The 16,003-nt window shown below is 46.1% G+C and overlaps 1 protein-coding gene across 1 annotated transcript in view; it reads left to right on the top strand.

The window, feature by feature from the left end:
* The first annotated feature begins 458 nt into the window (after window positions 1-458).
* TRPC4AP (transient receptor potential cation channel subfamily C member 4 associated protein) overlaps window positions 459-16,003 on the top strand; it is a 37,875-nt gene continuing 22,330 nt past the window's right edge. The window contains exons 1-4 of the mRNA XM_080628101.1: window positions 459-669; window positions 11,612-11,740; window positions 11,977-12,093; window positions 15,156-15,213. Coding sequence (XP_080484227.1) covers window positions 541-669; window positions 11,612-11,740; window positions 11,977-12,093; window positions 15,156-15,213 — 433 coding nt within the window. The 5' untranslated portion in view covers window positions 459-540. The remainder of the gene's footprint in view (window positions 670-11,611; window positions 11,741-11,976; window positions 12,094-15,155; window positions 15,214-16,003) is intronic.

Consider the following 16,003-nt stretch of genomic DNA (forward strand, 5'->3'; position numbering starts at 1 on the left):
AGGGACAGGCCAAGGGGAATGGCTTTAACCTGCCCGAGGGGAGACTGAGATGAGCTCTTAGGCAGAAGCTCTTCCCTGTGAAGGTGCTGAGGCGCTGGCCCAGGGTGCCCAGAGAAGCTGTGGCTGCCCCATCCCTGGCAGTGTTCAAGGCCAGGTTGGACACAGGGGTTTGGAGCAAGCTGCTCCAGTGGAAGGTGTCCCTGCTCGTGGCAGGGGTTGGAACTGGGTGAGCTTTAAGGTCCCTTCCAACACAAACCAGGCTGGGATCCCGTGACCGTGCTCCACAGTGTCTATCCCCCCGGTGCTGTGTTTCTCGTTGGGGTTTATTTACCCCCCGGAGCCATTTACACCGCTCTGCTCCCCTGGTGCTCCACTCCCCTTCCCGCCATCCCCGCGCCTTCACTGGGACTACATTTCCCAGCATCCCCCGCAGCGCGCAGCGCTCTGCCGGGGCTGGGTCCCTGCTCCCGCCCCGTACAAAGCACCTCCCGGTGGGGGGGAACGCTTCATGTTTGTGTGCGCCCGAGCACCGCGGCGGCCATGGCGGAGGCGGCGGGGGGCCCCAGGCCCGGCAGAGCCCGGCGCGGCGTCCGCGCGGCGCCCACCAACATACTGCAGCAGCTGCGGTACGGGCAGCTCAGCGGCTGCGGCCTGACGCGGGGGACGCAGGTACGGGGTGTGGGGGGGCGGCACCTGGGCCGGGCGGAGGGTGCCGGAGCACGGCGGGGGCTCACCAGGCCCGGGGCTGGCGTGGCCGGGGACTCCCGCGGGGCTGGCTGAGGCCTGGCTCACCCCCTGCCCTTAGCACACCCCCCGCACGCGGCCGGCCTGGAGCTGGGCCTGCAGAGCCGCCTGCTCCGCCCCGCAAGGGCCTGCTCAGTGTGGGGTTGGGAGCGGGTGTTTGGCGGCCCCTCGGCGGGGCTGAGCCCCGGCCCGGCGCTGTCAGGCCTCCGCTGGAGCTCGGAGGCCGGGAGGATCCCGGCGGGGCCTGCTGCCGAGCCTGCTTGGAGCCCAGCCTTGCCTGTGCTGCCCCGCCGCGGTCCTGGCCCGAGTCCTCACCCTGCAGCCTGACGTGGTGGGGAGGAGGAGGATGTCTCTGTGCGTTCGTGCTCCTTGTTCCCCCTTCCCATCTTTGGTCTCCCTATAAGAAAGGCTGGGGAGCAGAGCAGGCCTGTGCCCTGCTGCAAAAGAGTCGGCCTCCCCTGTTGCTTTGGTTGGTGATGGAGGTTGTGCCTTCTCCCTGAAAAGAAGCTTTGCACAGAACCGTGTTAACACTGCATCAGAATTAAGGTGCGTTTGATGGACAGAGCCAACCTGATGATACTAAAGCTCGGGAGGCACTTTAGCTCTGGTTTAGCTGGTGGTTTTCCATAACACTGTTCCAGGTCTATTTCAAATCTGACGTCTTTCCCAGTTGATGATGCTGGGGAATTACCAAGAAATGAAAACTTGCAAACGGAGGCTTGTGCTATCATGTGCTTCTGCTGGCTCTTTTAAGAAGCTGCCCACGGATAATGGAGTATTCATTTCGTTTTGTGAAGAGTAATTAGCATTTGTTTTACTGATTAATTGTGAAATGGTGCAGAGACTTGGGAAGTGAAGTGTGGGATAAAGAGCTTGCGTTCGGGTGGTGATTTATTGAGCTAAAGTATCTTCAGAGAGGTGAAATGGTATTAAAAATGAGTTACCATTGTCTTAAGTGGTTTTCTGTAGTGCAGGCAACAGTATGTTCCTTGATTAACAAGGAGTGTGAGCAGTTGCAAAGGGAAGACTTGGTCAGCATGAATGCCCACACCTTCTGTAGCTGAGGAGGTGAAAGAGCTTTTAGCCTCTCTTTTGTCCTCATTCTGCTGCTTGCTCAGATAGTTTGACTAAGGCTTAAGAGAAAGCAAACCATTTGCATGAATTTAAACCTCATGAAGTGTCCTTTGAAGGAAGTTATTTCAGTGGGGTTGTTCCGCAGGGCATGCAGACAGAGCAGCAGGTTGTCTGACCAACTCGCCTGTCCACTTCTATGCTCTTTCTCGCTCCCCCTACAACAGCAGCAATTTAAGTCAGATAAACCTGTAGCAATGTTGTGCACCATCCTGATCTGTTAGGATGGTAGCTCCACTCTTTAGTTGGCTTGAGAAATGCAGTGTGGTCCCATGTTTTAATAGAGGGGTTTATTAAATCTTGGGAATCATTGCCGAAGCAGTGACCAGGCTTTAACAGGAAGTGAGGAAACTTCTGGTTATCTCCTCCTCCTTCTCTTAATGCCCAAGTTTGGGATGGGGTTTTCTTGTTGCAAGGGGTTGGTTTGTTTTACTTTATAAATTTCAGTAGCAATGTGCTGCTCTCAAAGACTTCAAGCTTGGATGCTGAGGGCTCCCAGTGCTTCATAAATGCTGGTTTCAAATCACTTAAACTAAGAGGAAATGACAAGAACTCCCTGAATGATTTTGAACTTAGTAAATGACGTGTCTCTGTACTTCTGCCTCGAAGCAGTTTTTTGTTTGTAGGTGATCTAAATATAAAACATTTTAATGTAACTTTTAAAGAAGTAGGAGGCAGTTTTGGGTGCTTATCTTTATTAAGTTCTATTTTTGATCAGGATGTTCATGGTTTTCCTGCAGTTGGCTCCTCAGCAACAGTATTGTAGCTTGTGCTTCAGTTTATCAACTCATTTGCTCCTGAAAAGCATGAGAACAGATCAGGCTTCCAAGCTGCTGTGTTGGGGTTTAGAAAAAGTTGGGAGAATGTCCTTCGGGCTCTGTCTTCCTGTTCTTTACAAGGAGGTTCTGGGATATATGCTGCATGGATTGCATACACTGCTGGTATTCCGAGAGGAGAAGAAAGCATTTTCAGGCTGTTAATTCAGAGAGATTAGGAAGCATGGTTCCTTGCTGAGGTGCCTGCCAGCTGAGTAGTGTTTTCCCACAATGTTCATTTAATAGAATGGTTTGTGTTGGAAGGGACCTTAAAGCTCATCCAGTTCCAACCCCCTGCCATGGGATGCCTTCCACTAGAGCAGGTTGCTCCAAGCCCCGTGTGGTGACTGTATTTCAGCATCTGATCTCTGGGGGACAGTCAGAACCCTTCTGTGGGCAGCAGTGGCATTTGTTCTTAAACAAGACTTTGTGTACTATTTTTAGGTGAACTCAAGATCCATTTTTGTGTGAGGAAAGAAGAGGCTTATCTCTGAATGGGTGAGGTTCGTTGTTGGCAGGCCTGCATCTGAAAGCTCCATCAGTCTGATCATACAGGGACATAATAGTATTTTTGACAGCAACAGCCACCTGGATATCTGGCAGTTTTGAGGCCAGCAAAGTCTCCAAAATCTGGATCCTTGTGTGTTCCTGCTGTACTTGCCTACCAGGAGCCAGAGCTTTCTTGCTGGTTGGTCTCTTTGCTCTGTTGTTAATAATAAGGAGGTTGATGGATAAGGCAGATTTTGGCAGATACTGCCCTTGCCTGTTCATAGAGGCATTTGAGCCTAGTTGCTTCCCTGGGTACAAGCCTCAATCAGTGATAAGAGATTGCAATACTCTGTGTCAGGGTTTGCCCTGAGTCCAGAACAAGTGAAAGGAGCTTTTCAGATACTGGTAAACTAGAACAGACCAACTTTCCAGAAGTGACACACATTTTTTAACAAGGAGAAACACTGCCTGGGACCTGGCTGGTTTGAGTCCCTGTGCTGGCACAGCAGTGCTGTCTGCACACAGGCACTCTAAATAAGACCTGACGGGGTTTATGCTGCGGTTCCTTGAAGGCAACAGAATGTTTTGGCTTGGCTGATCAAGCTCAGATTCCTTTGCAAGACAGTACGTACTTCATCTGCTGCAAGCCAACTGTGAAAAGCATGTGTATAACATGAAACCAGAAGATATTTAGGTGCAGCTATGTGAGTCGCTATAGACAGACTAGTATAATAATGGGCTAACCAGTGATCTGTTGGCAAATCAGTGTGCTGCTGGTGCAGACCCAAGAGCACATCGTCAGTGCTGCTCTCAGGATTGCCAAGGCTTAGCTGAAACAATCAGAATGGAAAAACAGAGTCCATCTTTCCAGCTGTGTTTCATCCCTAGCAATAGATGCTTCCCTTAGCAAGATAGCCCCATCCACTCTGGAAAAAACATCTCTGTGGAAGGAAAACATCTGCCTCAGACATGCAGATTTCCAGCTCCCACCACTACAGGTTGTCCGTCTGGAGTAGTTTCCCAACTCTGAGGAAATATTTTGGTTTCTAATCAGTTTTGCTCCCTCACACCACCACCACCAAAAAAGCATTCAGGTGAATATAATCCTCTTGAGTAGTTCTAATTGTTTGTGTCTTAGCAGGCTTATACTCCTTGCTAAAGGACACCTAGGGAGTATGCTTTTTATGTAACAGGGACCAGAGCTCTATCATCCATAAGAAACACTCAGAAATGGTTGGACTTCACTGGTCTTATTTTGTTGTATGAGTGGGAAGAAAACTGTTGTAGATGTGATTCCCTGCTGTGGCAGGGGGTTGGAACTGGATGAGCTTTAAGGTCCCTTCCACCCCAAACCATTTTGTGGTTCTATGATATTCCTTGCCCTTTTGCTTTTTCCTAGATATCCACATGGATTTTGCTTTCATTCGAAATGAATTAAAAAAGAGATATAGGCAGTTCCAAGCAAAAGTAATCCGTGTGGTTAATATAATTTTACATATTCATTGAAGTATTATATTCCGAGAGTAACATCATCAAAGCAAACAGTAGTAGCTGTTCCTACAATCTGGTGGATTTTGTAGTGGGTTTGAAGAGCTGCTGGTGTTAAAAGATCTGCATTGGAGTTGTTCCACTCTCAGAAGCACTGTAGGGTTTTGGATTCTCAAGCCCTGTTCTTTGTCTTGGTAAATGGGCTCTTCTTCCAGGGATGGGGAGTAGAGCATTAGTCCAGGAGTTGTGAGGATGGTTAGACCTGGCTAGAAGCCACAGCAAGTTGTTGGCTAAGCCACCATGCTTCTGGGTTCATGCCTGGCTTTTGGGTTGGCAGGAGAAAGGGTGTGGTGGCTCCATCCAGGCTTGTGGAGGGTGAGGAAACATTGGTTTTGGGAAACTGGATCCACACTTTGAAGAATCTAGGAGCTGGAGAGAGGCCGGAGATGGGTGCTCTTATTAAGCTAGGAGAAGTCAACATCTCACCACTGGAGTTTTTTTGTATGAATGAAATTGGGATCTCTGACATGTTGCCATATGTGGCACAAGTTGTTTCTGGGTATGCTGTTGTGTTAAACTGGACACTTGTGTCTGAGGAGGGGGATCATTTACCTTGGTTGAAGGTTTTCTGTGAGAAGTTGCGTGAGGAAAGGGACAGCTTCGCCAGGCTGATGCATGTTTGTTAGCAACTGAGAAGAGGGCTGTGGTCAAGAGCTGGGCTGATGGGACACTCCCCTAACTCCGAACACTCATTCTCCTGGCAGTGTGTCAGAGATGGCTTCCTCAGTTATTGCTGAATATTTAATTGCACAAATACTGGTTTCCTGGGTTTTAAAGGTACAGCCTAAAAGGTTGGAAGGGAAGGATATGAAAATGATACAGAGCCCCTGTGCTTGCATCTGTTTCTTGATAATCTCATGCTTCTTTTTCCTTCTAAACATTCAGAACGTTTGAATATATACTTCAGAAGTGGTCATGGGAAATGAGAATGGAAATTCTGGGGGTTTTTTTATAGCGTTTCCAATCTTAACTTGCTTGCATGATAGGGACTGTAATGATAGCACAAGGGGTAACGGGTTAAAACTTAAACAGGGGAGGTTTGGGATTGGGTATGAGGAGGATGTTCTTTACTGTGGGGGTGGTGAGGTGCTGGAATGGGTTGCCCAAGGAGGTTGTGAATGCTCCATCCCTGGTGGTGTTCAAGGCCCGGTTGTACAGAGGCGACATGATTTAGTATGAGATGCCCCTGCCCATGGCGGGGGGTTTACTGGATGATCTTAGGGTCCTTTCCAACCCAAACTATTCTATGATGGCAACAAAAACAACTGAATTAAGTAGGATGACAGCAGATGTGTCATAGCTGTGAAGTCTATCGCAGCATGAATCCTTCAGTGCTGTAAAGGGTGATTGGGCACCTGAGTCACTATTATTTTGCTTTTGAAAGTTGATAGAAACCAGGCTCCTGTAGTGAGTATTCATCAAGACAGGGAAATGTTTGAAGGGTAAATGTGAACTAGAGGCACAGTTTTGTTAGAAAACTGCTTGCTCTGGAGAGTGAAGGGGAGTTTTAGCTCATGGTGTTCCTCCTTCTGTCATGTGCTTCTGGGCCTCCAGTTCGTCAGCAACTCTGGAAAGACTTGGAGATGTGTCACTGACCACAGCTTGGAAAAGTGGTAGAGACAAGGCTGGGAAAGTAAGAGGTTTACTTTGTAGGGCACTGAAAATCCTCACAATGCAGGACCACAGATGGAAAGGCAAATCCTCACTGGAAGGGGAAGGGACTTTGAAGCGTTCGTAACTACAGGAGGTCTCAGGGCAGTAACAAATGTTTAGTGCTGCTCATAATGCAGTTCTGACCCCGTGCAGGGGCACAAAGCAGCTGGGAGGATGAGCTGCTTCTGTTGGAGAAGCTGTGCCTGGAGAATAGTGGTCATGGGCAGGAACATCAGCAACAAATCCCATAGCAAAGTGAGAGGGAGAAAGGAAAGGGGAACTAAGCTGATCCAGGGATGGATTTAGGTAGATATTAACATATAACTCAGTATACCTCAATGAAGATTTAAGTATTATAATTTGTTATATTAGACTGTTATGCTAATGGATACTGGGGTGTTTTAAAAGCATTTATATCGCAGGAGGGTTAGAAATTTAAAAGAAATACTTAGATTTGCATGTAGTTCAGCCGTTCTTATACTTTCAAGAAAAGATTATGCACAAAAGTTAGTTAACTTAAACTCTATAGTAGGGAACTATTCCTATGGTGGTTACCAGTCTTTGGAGTCATCTCCTGGGAGATCCTGGACTCCAGTCCTTTGAGAGACTTTAAGCTCAACATAAGCCACCGGTGTGCACTTGAGCTCAACCCCCCGTGTGCTCGGTTGCAATCCCAAAGGTTGAGGGAGGGGATTCTGCTCCTTTACTGTGCTCTAGGGAGACCCCCCTGCAGTCCTGATCCAGCTCTGGGGCAGCAGCACAAGAGGGACGTGGAGCTGCTGGAGTGAGTGCAGAGGAGGCCATGGAGATGCTGCGAGGGCTGGAGCAGCTCTGCTCTGGAGCCAGGCTGAGAGAGCTGGGCTGGGGCAGCCTGGAGAAGAGAAGGCTCCTGAAGGGGAGACCTGAGAGCAGCTCCAGTGCCTAAAGGGGCTGCAGGAAAGCTGGAGAGGGGCTTGGGACAAGGGCCTGTAGGGCCAGGCCAAGGGGAATGGCGTTAACCTGCCAGAGGGGAGACTGAGATGAGCTCTTAGGCAGAAGCTCTTCCCTGTGAGGGTGCTGAGGCGCTGGCCCAGGGTGCCCAGAGAAGCTGTGGCTGCCCCATCCCTGGCAGTGTTCAAGGCCAGGTTGGACACAGGGGCTTGGAGCAAGCTGCTCTAGAGGAAGGTGTCCCTGCCCATGGCAGGGGTTGGAGCTGGAGGAGCTTTAAGGTCCCTTCAACCTCAAATCAGTCTGGGATTACAGAGGAACCACTCCGTCTGCTCCACTTGCTGTCGTGGCTGGGCTCGATGACACATTTTTAACTCTGTACTTAAATCCTCCAGGAAGTCTTTGATTGCCCTTGCAGTAAATCCGCAGTGCTGTGGCTTCAGCAGCACAGCTCGAGCTAGCCAGGATGGGACTAGTCAGGTACCTGATCCCCTGGCTGATGAACAGCATTCAGTGAACTGCTGGAGTAAAACTGACATCACTCAGACCACTTTGGCTGGTGACATAGCTTGGGAGCTCTGTGCTTGGCTTGAGCGGATGTGTGCTGCCTTGTTTCAGAGGCCTGCCTGGAAGGTCTGCTTCTGGAGAGCCACAGCGTGCTGTTCCCCAGGTTTCTCAGTCTGTGATTCAAGACTTGGATGTGTTAATGCAAACTTCTGAGAAATGACTGTGCGGAGCTTGATGTTTGTACCAGTTTGGTTGCTGCACTGGGGTGTAGAGAAGTTCTGACGCTGGTCCTTTTGTTTTCCCAGTAATTGGTACTTACTCTGTCATCTCCTAATGCCAGGAATGTGTGATGGTTCCTAACCCCAGTAACCACTGGTTAGATTGGCCTCTGTCTTTTAACTGATACCATTTCCAGCTGGGCTTTTGCAACCTTCCCTTCTTGCTAGAGTATCTGACTTCTCAAGCTTCGTATGCAAGATTTCAGCTACTTTATCCAGAGCTATTCAGTGAATGAAGAAAATGTGTGAGAAATCAATGCTGAACCAAAGAATTCTAGCAGGAAAGAGGCCCCCAAAGACCCAGAGCTACTTATGATGACTGTTCAATAATGTCTGCCCAAAAAAGAGCAAGAGGGAAGCCCACTTAACATCTAGTGAACAGTTTTCATTTATATGCCATTCCAGAAATCGGGAGATGCCGTTTTTAACCAAAATGGGTGTAAAGACAGACAGCTCCATACAATCCAATTGAATTTTAATCCCTCCACAGAATCTAAAATCTTTGCATTGGCAGATACCACCCCACCACAATGGAAATATTCAGAGCCAGGCTAGCCTCATAAATGCCGAACAGGGACCACAAGCTGGAGCTTGCAGGGAAACCAAAGGCATGTATTAAATAAGAGAAAGAAAACTTTGTTTTGAAAGCAGTTAAAGGAAGATGAGAGCAAGGAAACATTTGCCTCATTCTGTCAGAATTTCAGTTCTGAAAGGTTTTCTGCAGATCAGCACAAGTGGCTGCCTCGGAGTCCAGCACAGGAAGAGGAAGACCTACTGGTACAGGGATGGGAATGGAGATGGAGCCTGCCCAAACCAAGAAGCATACATGTGATTAACAAATGCAGTATTAAACCCAGGGCAAGCTTTTAACACTGGTAAAGAGCTTTTGGCTGTTTCTGAGAGCACTTGGATGCTGAATTCTCCATTGTGCTACTGGAAGCAGAGATTGCAGCCCATGCACGTCATCTTTGCCTGTGGTATCTTGCACATCAGTTGGAGCTGGAGAGTTGGATTCTTTCCCTGGCATTTTGCTGCACATTCTTTGCACTTTACCCAGCAACGAATCCAGTTTCTGCTGCTCATGGGGCTGTGTGTTTCTGCCACACCTGAAATGGGCAGTGCTGGAGCTCTTCTTCATCTCTGTGCTGGGTGTTACAAGGAGAGATGGAAATTTGTGACCTCAAAGGAGCTGACCCATTGCTCGCAGGACAAACAGTGAGAAGCCCTTTGATTTCTGGGTTTGTCCTGCCTCTGAGTGGCCTTCTCAGAAGGAACTGTGTCATTCTCCAGTAGTGATCACTCTCATTCAGAAGTCAAAGCAGGGAAGAGTTAAAAACTGGAGAGTTTTATGTCCCAGATTTGCTTGTGCTGCTTCAGTCAGCCTCTGTAGCAAGAAAACCTGATACTTCAAGAGCCTTGAAGTTCTCATCAGGAAAAGAACCTTAGCTATCTGGGAAGCTTAGAGGAAGGGAGAGGACTCACAGCAGCTAACATTGCCAGTTTGAGGTTTCATGTGCTTGCCCCAGTTTTCTTGTCTTTCTGTATAGTGTCTAGCAAGCAGAGAGAAGGGGTGAATTCTCAGTCAGAAACTGGAGTATATTTGCGTATAATTGTCTAATATGGAATGCAGTGAGCTTTTAGAATTGTACACAGAGGTGTATCTGAGGAGGATGGCCTGGCTGAAACAATAAGAAGGCGGCTTTCCTGGCTGTTAACTCTTAACAGTGAACATCTAGGGAGGCTGAAGGGAAACAATACAACTTAGAAGCGTGACAGCAGGTCGAAGAAAGAGATCCTGCCCCTCTACTCTGCTCTCGTGAGACCTCCCTTGCAGCACTGTGTGCAGTTCTGGTGTCCTCAACGTAAAAAGGACATGGAGCTGTTGGAGCAAGTCCAGAGGAGGCCACGAGGGTGATCAGGGGCTGGAGCAGCTTCCATATGAAGACAGGCTGAGAAAGTTGAGGCTGTTCAGCCTGGAGAAGAGAAGCTGCATGGAGACCTCAGAGCAGCTTCCAGTGTCTGAAGGGGGCTACAAGGATGCTGGAGAGGGACTCTTCATCAGGGACGGTAGCAACAGGACAAGGGATGATGGGTTTGAACTGAAACAGGGGAAGTTCAGGTTAGATCTAAGGAAGTCCTTTACTGTGAGGATCCTGAGGCGCTGGCACAGGGTGCCCAGAGAAGTGGTAAATGCTCCATCCCTAGCAGTGCTCAGGGCCAGGTTGGACACAGGGGCTTGGGTTACATGGCAGGGGTTTGGAACTGGATGATCCTAAGGTCCTTTCCAACCCAAACCATTCTACGAAGTTAGCCACAGAAAGGCTGGAAGTGACTTACCCAGAATGAGAGCAGCTTAGAGATTTGGGCCTGAAGGAAAAGAAGCTCCACAACTGTTGCATTGAGATGCAGTCTGGCTGACCTGAGGATTGCAGTTTCCTTTGGGTTTGTTTGTTATTTGGTGGGCATATAAAAATTATGTCACACCAGCCAGAAATCCTGCTCTAACTCTTGTTGCCTGTCTGAGCTTTCTGTACAAGGGCAAGGCCCTCTTCTGGGTTTGGCCTAGATACCTCTGAGGTACTGTTAAGGAAGGGAGTTAAATGCGGGTCAGCATTGACTGCATGGTGAACTTTAATGAAGAGCTTCTCCTTCACAGCATCTGCTGGCAGTAACCTGCAGGAAGTGGTCAAGTTTTCAAACAGCTTTTGTGGGTTCTAAGCAGAATATTCCTTAGTTTTGTGCTGCTATTGCTGCTATTAGTTTTTTTTCTTCCTACGTTTAAAACATAGTGGTGAATATTTATTTTTTTTAATACATATTTTGGGGAGAAGAGGGAAAATTGGAGAAAGTTTGCACAAATGTAGTAGCAGATATGAAGGGGTGGTTGCAGGCTGCTTCCCAGAGGGTGATGCCAGTGTTGTTCTGCTGATTTGGTTGTTGGTCTTTGTTTATAACCAGACCACAGAGGAAGCTTTTACTGGATCTTTGGTATGTTCTCCTGGAGCCTGCTTGTAAATCTTCATGTTTTGGGTCATTGCTATGACCAATAATGGCTTCAGGGATTCGGCTGAGGAAATCCTTATTACAAGCTGAATGTGATGAGTAATGAAGCCTTTCCATCTTCAGTGTTCTGTGTATCTTGATAGCATCAGGGGCACCCATTTTCTCTTCCACTGACCTGTCCAGTGGAGTTCTACCAGTGGAGTTAATCAGACACTAATGTGTTCCCATTTTAAAATCTAGGATTAATATAAAAATATGGCATGAGATTAAATACTCTCAATGATAACATCTGCTTTAAGCCCCCTCCTGCTCAAAATACTTAGATCATCTGTGAAATTCTGCAGCTATCAGTCCTGAATAAATGCTGCATGGAAAAAGGTACTGGATTTATAATGGTACTCTGTACAATAAATTGCTCTGTGTGATATTCTGATGCTGACGTTTTGAGGAGGTGAGAAGGTAGTTTTCCTGGTTATGAAGCATTTGACACGTGGAAATTCTTTTCTTTTGTTGCAGATAACAGAGGCCTTGTTAAAGGAAAGAGATAAACAAGCAAAATGGAGTGGGATTCCCTTGCTGCTGCAGAAGCTATATCAACATAGCCACCCGAACAGCGATTTCTCCCAGTGCCAAAGCATCTTAAAGGTACTGTCTACACTGTTCTTCATGAAAGCTAGGGGTTATTTTGTTGTTGCTTTCTTTAAAGTCTACTGTGATCGTATTCTAGAGTATTTACTGTTTGTATGAGAACATCTGTCAGTTGGCTGGTAGATAAGAACCGGCAGTGTGTCATTCATCAGTCAGTAGATCACATGGGTAGTTGGAGACGTTTGTGTTATACTGATGAACAGTTTTCTCTTTGAACCTTCTTTTGCATACAGGAAATTTCCCCACTTCTTTCAATGGAAGCAGTGGCATCTGTTACAGAAGATAAAAAAGCTGCTCAAGAGTCCACTTTCCCAAATACATACACGTTTGACTTATTTGGAGGAGTCGATGTAAGTGTTTTTTCAACAATATCAAAAGATTTCTGTATGATAATTGTACCACTGAGAAATCTGTGAGGTCCTTGAGACCTTTGAAGCTTCTAAATAGAAGCTACAAAATGACTTTACCAATCTGATGTTAAACATTAGAATTGTGCCTGTTTCTGTTAATCAAAATGTGAGAAGGGTGTATTTTCTGAGGTATTCCATCATCAAAAGTGAGGTGCTTTTTCTTGTATGATATAGAAGACTTGGCTGTTTCTTCAGGCAGTCTGGTTTTAAGGTGAGACCTCTATGTTCTCACTGTAAACAGTTTCAAGTGCTTTCTACTTGTGAGATTACTACAGTTGCTATGAGAGCGCTGAGCTTTTCCCTTACCACTGAAGGATGTGTGGTGGTTCTTTAAGCACACTGGTGCGCTCCTTCAGCCAGGTTGTCTGTGTTCATACCTGGCATGCAATAAGGACTGCTTCCTTTATGGAAAAGTTTTTAAACAGACCTCCAAGGTTTCTGGAAACATTTATCTTTATTCAGTATTACACAAATACCCATTTGCTCAATTGAATGGTGACAGACTCTGGGATTTCAGCTTTCATTAGACGTGTATGATTTGTGTTTTCTGGTAAACGAATTCATAGAATCATAGAATAGTTAGGGTTGGAAAGGACCTTAAGATCATCAAGTTCCAAGCCCCCTGCCATGGGCAGGGACACCTCACGCTAAATTGATGCCCCCACATTAAATTGATGATGATAGTTTTTCAGTCTAACTAAACACTGTCTTTGCTAATTCTCTCTTAGCGTGACTTTACTTAGGTAAAAGTTGTATTTAGGTTATGTTGTTTTGAAATCAGTACTGGTTTAGTCACTGGTATCCTCTCAACTGGTTTTGGTTTGGTTTTTAACTTGGGCTGGAGATGGTAAATATCAGCTACACTTTAATTAGCTGGTACTATGGCCAGAGATTTGGCTGACACCAGTGGATTTATGTGGTTAAAGGCAGCTGTATAAGCCTGCCCTATGTGTTTTTAAAAGGGAAGGAGTGTAATCTGCTGGTTCTGTGTATGCCATTTGCTGATTCCACATTGCAGTTGCACTTTGAGCTGTGAAGCACAAGTAACTTTGAAGGACACTAAATCTGCAGTGTGCTCTGTATGTATAATGTGTGATAGGAGACTCCTTATTTTTGGATTCTGATAGCCTTTACATCAAGAAAGAACAAAAGCACATTTGTGTGTCCTGCCTTTATATGAATACATACAAAATATTACCCAGAAGTACAAACACATGAACTGATACAGGAACATCATGGACCTTGGATCTGAATGCAACCACATTCCAAGAAATAAGATCTTGTAACTCCCTTTCTGCTCCTTCTGCCTCCGGTGAGGTCCTGGCTCAGGTTGCCTAGAGAAGCTGTGGGTGTCCCATCCCTGGCAATGTTCAAGGTCAGGTTGGACAGGGGCTTGGGTGACATGGTCTAGTGGAAGGTGTCCATGGCAGCAGGTTGAATCTGGATGATCTTAAGGTCCTTTCCAACCCACACCAGTCTGGGATTCTATAAAATGTGTATTCCTCTTTTGTTGTGGTTTAAACCCAGCCAGTGTCTCAGCACCTTACAGCCACTCACTCACCTTCCCCTTTTCCCCCAACCAGGGCAGAGTGGGGAGGAGAATCAAATGAATATTGAGATATGAACAGTTTAATAACCAAAATAAAGTAAAATATCCTGATAATAAAAAGAATGCCAACAATAATAATAGGAAACAACAAGAGAAGAAATGAAAGTTTGGAACACAAGTGCTGCACAATATGGTTGCTCAGCACCCAGTAACCAATACCCAGCAGTGATCTGGGCCTTCCAGGTAACACCCCCCAGTTTCTATACTGGGCATGATGTGCTGTGGTATGGAATATACCCTTGACTAGTTTGGGTCAGGTGTCCTGTCTCTGCTTCCTCCCGGCTTCTTGTGCACCTCCTCACTGGCAGTGCACGAGAGAATGAAAAGTCCTTGATCAGGGTAAGTGCTACTGACCATCAACTGAAATGTCAGTGTGTTATCAGCACTGTTCTCAGAGTGAAGCCAGAACACAGCATTGCACACCAGCTACTGGGAAGAAAAACAAATGTTACAGCTGAACCTAGGACATTCTTAAAGTTGCCTGTTTACTTATCAGTGGTTAAAATGGGCAGTGCCTCCAGTGCTATTGAATGTTTGCCTCTGTGTTTGGGTAGGTGGTTCATTAAAAGACCAAGTTAAATTGGGACAAGTAGAGAGAGTAGGTTGTAAAATAGAAGTATATTCCTAGTTGGCATGACTCAACCAGGTGATGCCTGCATTGCACTTAATGATTTTAAACTGAATTTTAAAGTTAGGGGCTTTTTGCAGTGCTTCCTGCAGAAATCATCAGTTCCTTCCAGTGGTTAACTCTCATTTTAAAATAAACTGCTAGAACAGCTGAAGGTCAGTTCTGCATCTGACTGTCTGAACATCTGTCAGAGCCATAGCCCTAGTCTTGGGAAGCTGACCATTACATTCCTGACATAGAAATGAAGACAACACTTCAGCCATGTGTAAACGTGGATGTTTAGCACACACAAGGTGCATGCACAGAAGCAGTGGCTTGCTCTTTAGTGATGAGTTTAAAATCTGGAGCAACTAAGTTCAGTTATGGCTGGACCAAGAATGTATTCTGAAGCCCAGCAGCACTTAGGGATGCTAAATTTGCATCTCTTGCAGATGATTGCTAAAGGCTTATTATTCTGGGAGATGTGTGATAGCCATCTTTGGTGTTACTGGATGCGTGTGAAATTACACTCTTTACAGGCTCAAATGCTTAAAAACTTGCCAGTGGAAGATTGTCTTATACAATTGTTGTTATTTCTTTAGGGTAAATGCAACTGATTTTTGTCAAGGTAACTTTGCCATCAGTGGGGTTTGACTGTAGAGCTGCCAGTAATCACCTCTGTGGCTTCAGCCGAGACAGGACTAAGTTTGGATTTATCACTGACAAATGAATTGATTATTTGTATCTCAATGATTATTCCCTTAATTCTTTATCTTGTTACTACAGCTTTTAGTAGAAATCCTCATGAGACCAACTCTTATCACACAGAAAAAGAAACAGAAAAGTAAGTAAATGGGTGGGTTTTCTTTTTACTCTTGTCTTCTTATTCACATAGAAATTCTTCTATTTCTCTGTTCCCAAACCAGTGATTTCCTATTCCTAAATGAATCATTGGTTTCTTTGTTCCCTCTGGTACTGATTCATGATGGGATTTAGAATAGTCACTTGTTGCAAAGCACAGCTCAGTGCATTCATGCACTCAGCATAACATCCCTCAGTGCAGTTAATCTGCAGTCAGTGGAAACTTTCATTGTTACTGTGGTGTAGCTGCTGTTAACAGTTATTAATAGTCCACAAAACATCCTTGATGTAATAGGAGTTACAGAGATTGTGAGATAATGTAAATGATGCTGTTTTCCTGGTCTAGCCATAGTAACCAGTTTCCAGATTGCTGGAAGGAGAACTTGCAGGTGGGGTGCAGTAGCTTCAGCACAACTTCCCTTCTGGAGCAGCTTTGGTTTAGTGTTTTCATTTCTCCTGTCTGTCATTCTGGTTCCTTGAACCCTGCTGAGCAAAGGAAATGTCATGGTACACTCCATGCCTGGCAGCCAGGGAGCTTCAAAGGTGAAGTAACTTGAATTTGAGCTGGAGGCAGCTGTTGTCTCTACTGAAAACATACTTTGGATATTAAAATGCTGGAGTAAATGAGAGTGAAAGGTTTGCTATGAATTCCTGATGCTGTGTGGAGAAAACTCCCTCCATGTTTAACAATTGGAACTAATATGTATCCCAGGAGTTCCTCATATTGACAGATTTTGAATTGATCTGTGATATTTTTCCTAAAACACTCTCTA

This window comes from Psittacula echo (assembly GCF_963264785.1).
Source record: "Psittacula echo genome assembly, chromosome: 12".
Classification (NCBI taxonomy): Eukaryota; Metazoa; Chordata; class Aves; order Psittaciformes; family Psittacidae; genus Psittacula; species Psittacula echo.